General features: G+C 37.2%; 1 protein-coding gene across 1 annotated transcript; it reads left to right on the top strand.

Annotated features, from left to right (window-relative positions):
- The first annotated feature begins 3,996 nt into the window (after positions 1-3,996).
- CT83 (cancer/testis antigen 83) lies at positions 3,997-5,046 on the top strand. Its single transcript, XM_061178208.1, has 2 exons — positions 3,997-4,071; positions 4,849-5,046. Exons 1-2 carry the CDS (start codon positions 3,997-3,999, stop codon positions 5,044-5,046), a joined length of 273 nt encoding a protein of 90 aa, XP_061034191.1.
- The last annotated feature ends 2,415 nt before the right edge of the window (positions 5,047-7,461 follow it).

The raw sequence follows: 7,461 nt of genomic DNA, 5'->3' as shown, positions 1-7,461 counted from the left end.
TCACCTTATCTTTGATAAAGGAGGCAAGCATATACAGTGGAGAAAAGACAGCCTCTTCAATAAGTGGTGCTGGGAAAATTGGACAGGTACATGTAAAAGTATGAAATTAGAACACTCCCTGACACCATACACAAAAATAAACTCAAAATGGATTAAAGACCTAAGTGTAAGGCCAGACACTATCAAACTCTTAGAGGAAAACATAGGCAGAACACTCTATGACATAAATCACAGCAAGATCCTTTTTGACCCACCTCCTAGAGAAATGGAAATAAAAACACAAATAAACAAATGGGACCTAATGAAACTTAAAAGCTTTTGCACAGCAAAGGAAACCATAAACAAGACGAAAAGACAACCCTCAGAATGGGAGAAAATATTTGCAAATGAAGCAACTGACAAAGGATTAATCTCCAAAATTTACAAGCAGCTCATGCAGCTCAATAACAAAAAAACAAACAACCCAATCCAAAAATGGGCAGAAGACCTAAACAGACATTTCTCCAAAGAAGATATACAGATTGCCAACAGACACATGAAAGAATGTTCAACATCATTAATCATTAGAGAATTGCAAATCAAAACTACAATGAGGTATCATCTCACACCGGTCAGAAGGGCCATCATCAAAAAATCTAGAAACAATAAATGCTGGAGAGGGTGTGGAGAAAAGGGAACACTCTTGCACTGTTGGTGGGAATGTAAATTGATACAGCCACTATGGAGAACAGTATGGAGGTTCCTTAAAAAACTAAAAATAGAACTACCATACGACCCAGCGATCCCACTACTGGGCATATACCCTGAGAAAACCATAATTCAGAAAGAGTCATGTACCAAAATATTCATTGCAGCTCTGTTTACAATAGCCAGGACATGGAAGCAACCTAGGTGTCCATCATCGGATGAATGGATAAAGAAGATGTGGCACATATATACAATGGAATATTACTCAGCCATAAAAAGAAATGAAATGGAGGTGTTTGTAATGAGGTGGATGGAGTTAGAGTCTGTCATACAGAGTGAAGTAAGTCAGAAAGAGAAAAACAAATACAGTATGCTAACACATATATATGGAATCTAAGGGAAAAAAAAAAAAAAAGAGGTCATGAAGAACCTAGTGGCAAGATGGGAATAAAGACACAGACCTACTAGAGAATGGACTTGAGGATATGGGGAGGGGGAGGGGTGAGATGTGACAGGGTGAGAGAGTGTCATGGACATATATACACTACCAAATGTAAAATAGATAACTAGTGGGAACCAGCCGCATAGCACAGGGAGATCAGCTCGGTGGTTTGTGACCACCTAGAGGGGTGGGATAGGGAGGGTGGGAGGGAGGGAGATGCAAGAGGGAAGAGATATGGGAACATATGTATATGTATAACTGATTCATTTTGTTATAAAGCAGAAGCTAACACACCATTGTAAAGCAATTATACTTCAATAAAGATGTTTAAAAAAAAAAAAAAAAAAAGAAAGGAGGCACGTCCTTCTTCACGTTTTCCACCAGCCTAGTAACAGAACAGTTCAGCAACAACTTGGACCATGAGGTGGAAGATGTATGTTGAAGATGACAAAGCAACAGAGTGTAACAAACCAGGGTTCCCAATACGTTTATGAATCTCCCGTGCCCACACTGAATTGCTTGTCTTTTAATCAACTCTTTTTGTTTAAGTTATTGTTGCAGTGAAATATTATTCAGCTTTAAAAGGAAGGAAATTCTGACAAGGGCTACAACATGGATGAACCTTGAAGACATTATGCTAAGTGAAATAAACCAGTCACAACAAAACAAATATTGTGTAATTCCACTTATATAAGGTACCTAGTATAGTCAAATTCATAGAGACAGAGAGTAGAATGGTGGTTTCCAGGGCATGTGTGGAGGTGAGAATAGGAAGCTAGTGTTTAATGAGTACAGATTTTCAATTGGGAAAGATGAAAAAGTTTTGGAGATGGATGGTGATGATGGTTGCACAACAATGCGAATGTACCTACTGCCACAGAACTGTACACTTAAAATTGGTTAAAATGTTAAGTTCTATGTTTTATATACTTTATGACAATTTTAAAAACGCCCAAAAAAAGTCAATGTTAGCAACAGTCAATGTGCATGATGAGAATATTTTCCAAAATCTTTGAGGTGTTCCCTTGGATACCAGTAAGATCAAAATTCAAAATTCTATTGTTAGAGACAATGTTACTGGCCTTTACTCAATTTTATTTGATGAAATAAGAAATTAAATGTTAAGATAACCACAATTACATGCCAAAGGAAGTGTTATCACCCAACTATTAAATATTTAAATCCTTCAGTGCTCTATTCTTACTTCTCTTTCAGTTTGTACGCCCTACACTGACATGAGGGAGTTTCTTACACATCTAGAGATTCAATTGTCATTTATATGCAGATGCCTCCCAAATGTATGTTTTCACTTATTTCCCTGAGATCAATTATTTTATGTTTCAAAGTCACCTCAAACTCAACATGTCCAACACCAAATTCATGATCAGCATCCCCATACTTGGTTATTTCCCATCCATCCAATTGAGTAGGCCATAAAGCCAGGACCTTCACTCTCCTTTACATCTCATATCCTATTATAAGCCCCTGTGCCATCATGTACTTCTTGTTATCACTTATCTCATTAATACTTTTACATTATTTCTGTGAGTATTTGATTGATTAATGTCTATCTCTCACACTAGAGTGCACATTCCAGGTGAGCAGAGACCTTATTTTTGCCCATAGTCATATTCCCAGAATACAGCACAGTGCCCACCCTTTATGTGCGTGTTTAATAAATACGTGTTAAATAAATCTGTAAGCTCTGAACTCATAATTGGGAAATAAGTTTGATATGAAAAATGTATACATGTAATTCCTCTCCTTCCTGTCTATATGAAGATTTGAGTTATTCCCCAAGCAGGGTTAGTGGATTACACTTTGACACTCATCTTGAGATTACCCTGGCTATTGCTTTTAGTTCTGCATTTTAGTTCAGTGCCATTTTGTACATTTACCTGAATTTCTTGAACGCTTCTAACTTGTCTAGTACAATGATTCCTGTATCTATCCCCTCTCATTATCTAATCCAAATATACTGTTCAGTTCCTTGGGTGGAGAATAGTAAATACTTGAGGCTCACAAGTGTAGGTAGAGGTCCTGGGGATGGGGATGAGGGTAAGGGAATGGGAGAGTTTATCTCAGGACTCAAACTCTGTGGGTTCAAGTCGTGCTTTTGCTACTAGTTTCAAATGAGTTTACTTAACACCTGAATCTGTTTCTGCATTTCCAAAAGTAGACACAGTATTAAAAATACCTATAGCACAAAATGATTGTGAGAACTATGTGGAGGAATGACCCTGGAATTACTTTTTAAACTGTACAGTGACACAAATGTACATTAACTATCCCAGTGTGAATAGGGTTGGAGTGAATCCTAAAATAGCAGCGGGGGTAGGGAGGAGGTATTTGGCCAAGACTCACAATTTGTAGGTAACTACTTTTACAGCATTTCTACTTCGTTTTTGAAATGAATAATGGAGTGGTTGCAGCAAAGATAAATTTCTCTTAACAAAAAAAAAAAGCGGGGGGGGGGAGCATTTTTAAAATCTAGTATTTAACCAGTCAATTTAGAGTCTGTACTTCTACCATGTTTCAGCTTCCCGAAAATCCCAAACTCTCCCCTCGTCTCTAACTCTGTAACCAGGTGGGCGGTTAGTAGGCGCTGCCTGGTTTCCTGAAAGCCGGTGTTACGTCATCAGGTTGCGAGTAGCGCCCCACTGCGTGTGCTCAATTGTGAGGTCACAAGCCCTCTCCAGTATATAAGGCTGGACGCCGCCGCGCGTCCCAGTGGCACCAGGCGGTGCGGTGCGCTTAGCGTACTGGTCAGCGGCTTGCGTGGTCTGGGCGGCTAGCAGCCCCCTGCTTCCCAACTGCCAGCCAAGTGCTTCGCTGCCCGAGAAGAGTGAAGAGGCCATAGTGGAGCCATGAGCCTCCTGTTCCTGCTAGTGAGCTGCGTTCTGTTCGCCTTCACGTTTGTCTTCTGGAAAATCCTGTTTCAGGTAAAGTGTACAAGAGCAATTGGAATTAGATGAAGCTCGATGAATACATGGACTGGGGCGGGTTGGCCGTGTTTAAGAAAGTAGAAAGATAGCAAAATAAGAGTAAGGGAGAGGTCACCTCATTCCTTTTTCTTTTGAAAGAGCCCCAGATGTTGACTGTTTCCCCGCACGCTTCTCTCATATGGACCAGTGGGTCCACAGCTGAAGTATGTTATAAAAAGCCCCAAGTCACTAAGTGCTATGGTCAGCTTTTCACCCACTTGAAAAGCACAGCAGAAAGCACCCACTCCCCAGCACCACCTCCCATTTTAAGAATCTGTACTTTCTCTCTTCTTTGGCTTCTACTGCCACATGTGTTTCTGTTTGCCTCTTCCTCCCTTGTATTTGCCTTTTCAGCCATCTTTATAAGAGCTTTTGGGGGCATTCACAAGTAATTAAGGTCAAAATGTGGGTTTCCTGGTGATATTTAAAGTTCCAAGTGAAGTGCCTTTAGATAGGAATCAGACAGGATCCAAGTATAGACCTACTGGAATGCCCAAGAAATGTAAGCCAAGGGTATGGCATTTTGGCATTAAAAGACTACTTTAATTTTTTTTTTCTCAGTCTGTGTTTGGGAAGGGCATATTTCCAAATCAGTGTATTCATTCAACAGATTTTTAATCTTGGGGGAGGACAATCAGTTCATTTTGGTAAACCAAGACTAAGGATGTTATTTGGCAGTATTTGGATATTACTAAATTCAATAAACTACATATGTATAATTTCCTTCCCTTACAGAGAAACACTGGTGAAATGTCATCAAATTCGACTTCTCTTGCGCTGGTAAGATCATCCTCTTCTACTCAGTCAACTAAGAGCAATACTGATAAGTGTCTTTCAGTCAACAGTCAATGGGATATTAATCTCCAAAACTCGATAGCCATGCAGAGGAAACTATTTGTAAACCTCAGCATCATGGAATACAATCTGGCTTAATTGGAACGATTCCTAGTTACTAAGGGTTTAAATCGTGCATTAAGTTAACCGGAAATCCACTAACAAGCCTACAGAATGTAATGACACTGGAGGCAATCATTAAAGGCACTTTGAGTGGATTCATTTGATTATATGTGTTTATACCAAACGAATCATTATTTAAAAGGGGAGGGGATGCCAAGTCAGATACAAAATTCAGACATTTGTCAGTTTGCTCACTCACATTTAAAGAATTGATTATGTTGCTAATATATATTTCACTGGGAAAGGAATGAAAGCACAATAGAAAAAGAAACAGTTTGAGTTGTTTTTTTTAATAAGCTACACTAAAAAGAATATTGAGATACAGTGATTTTAATTTCACTCAAGTGTGAAAAACAGTTTTTTCTAATGGTTTACAATACAATACTGTAAATGTCTCCAAGTTTGCATTAAAGTAAATGGGATTTGATGGAACTCTTTCCATTATGCAGAATAGTCTTTCTTACCACTGTTGAATCTGTGTAATAATAATACTAAGAGCTACCACTGAGCACCCTAAAATGTGCCAGGCACTCTGTTAAGATCTGTACTTTACACAGTTGTAAAGATAGTCACAGAAACTCTTAACTACTCTTTGTAGTCAGCTCTTGAAGTGGATTTCTTTTCCAGTACCACCACTACCACCAATTAGATATTATCAGTATTTCATTAGAAGTGTGCCTAAATCTTCCCTGAACTGCAAGAGTCACCGTAGAAAATTGCATGCATTTTTTTATTTGGTGGAAAATCCACACCTCAAATAACACCAAAATATAAGGGTAGAATGCATGTAATATAATATGGATTAAAGTTAACGTCTAAGCTGTAGTTATCTATTTCAAATAGTATTTTATAAAATCCAGTATAATTGAGGAATTAACAATCTGTTGACATTCACTAACAGCATTTGATCTACGCTCAAAGAAAACCCTCAAAATATCTAACACAAGTTCATCTTATATATGTACATAATTCACTGAGGTTGTTCAATTACAGGCCTACCTATCTACCTACCTTCATGCCCCCTCCCCCCAAAATAAGTTACCAGTGTAAATTAAAGAAACACCTTAATCCCTTACTCCTTTAAGCTTCAATCAAAAGGAAGAGGAAAAGGAATTTAAAATGTATAAGAAATTAAGGCTTAAAATTATTATTTTATTCCTCATTTGACAAGAACAAAAAGCCAGCAGTAGTATATGAGGTTCTTAAACTTTTCTGAGTCACAGATCACTTTTGATATTCTGGTGAAAACTATGTACTCTCACCCTAGAAAAATGCATACACACATACACGTAGAAAAATATTACATGTAATTTCAGCTTCATACATTCTCTGAAGCCCAGGTTAAGAACCTTAAGAATAAATGAAAAGTTTCTTACATAGTTAGGTAATGTTCACCATCCTAGGCTGTGATAGTAAACCAGTTGTCAGTGATATATAATCAATGTATAAATCTATTAGTGGATGGATCTAGAGACTGTCACACAGAGTGAAGTAAGTCAGAAAGAGAAAAACAAATATCGTATATTAACACATATATGTGGAACCTAGACACAGATGTGGAGGACAAACGTATGGACACCGAGGGGGGAAAGTGGTGGGGGTGGTGGTGGGATGAATTGGGAGACTGGGATTGACATGTATTCACTAATATGTATAAAATGGATAACTAATAAGAACCTGCTGTATAAAAAATAAATAAAATAAAATTCAAAAAAAAAAGTGGATGGAGCACTTAGAACCCCCATGAGTTGTCAAAAAAAAAAATCTATTAGTGATATAATATGTTTTCATTATCTTTTGTAAGCAAACTGGGATATAGGACTTTCTAATTTGGCTGCCCTCATTCTTGACAAGTTTCACACGTTTATCTCCTGTAAGTATGTAAATAAGTTACCACCCATAAGTAGTAACTTATTCAGATAAGACAAAATCATTCTACTTGATCTATTAACTAGAAGTAATCAAAGCTTCTGGATTCCATTTTCTAGATTTATCACTTACTGGCCATAGGATCCTTAGTTTTCTGTCTTACTTCACTATTTGTAAATAAAGAATGTAACCACTAAGTTCACCTAGAAAAAGTGAGCCATGAATACATGAAGTTTTTAGACATATGAACCAAAAGTATTAAGCTACAGTCATCATATTATATACACAGTCTATTTTTTTCATATATATGGCATTTCTAATTAAGTGAGGCTTTCAATTTTAACACTGTCTTTTAAATATATTGATTTATTTTCCCCAGCTTTATGGAAAGGAAGGACTATGTACTAAGAAAACGTAAGCAAGTGATATTTAAAACCTTGTATAATAGAAAATATAACTATTTTCTAAATAACCAGTTCAAAATAAAGCCTTCAATATATTAGAAAAATATTATTTTTAATA

The sequence above is a fragment of the Eubalaena glacialis genome, chromosome X (assembly GCF_028564815.1).
Source record: "Eubalaena glacialis isolate mEubGla1 chromosome X, mEubGla1.1.hap2.+ XY, whole genome shotgun sequence".
In the NCBI taxonomy this organism is placed as follows: Eukaryota; Metazoa; Chordata; class Mammalia; order Artiodactyla; family Balaenidae; genus Eubalaena; species Eubalaena glacialis.
Note: the sequence above shows the minus strand (reverse complement) of the source record. Positions and strands in the feature narration are given on the sequence as shown.

Coding starts and splice junctions, on each gene's coding strand:
- CT83 (XM_061178208.1), top strand. CDS start 3,997: ATGAGCCTCCTGTTCCTGCTAGTGAGCTGCGTTCTGTTCGCCTTCACG. Junction 4,072..4,848: donor TCTGGAAAATCCTGTTTCAG/GTAAAGTGTACA, acceptor CTTCCCTTACAG/AGAAACACTGGTGAAATGTC.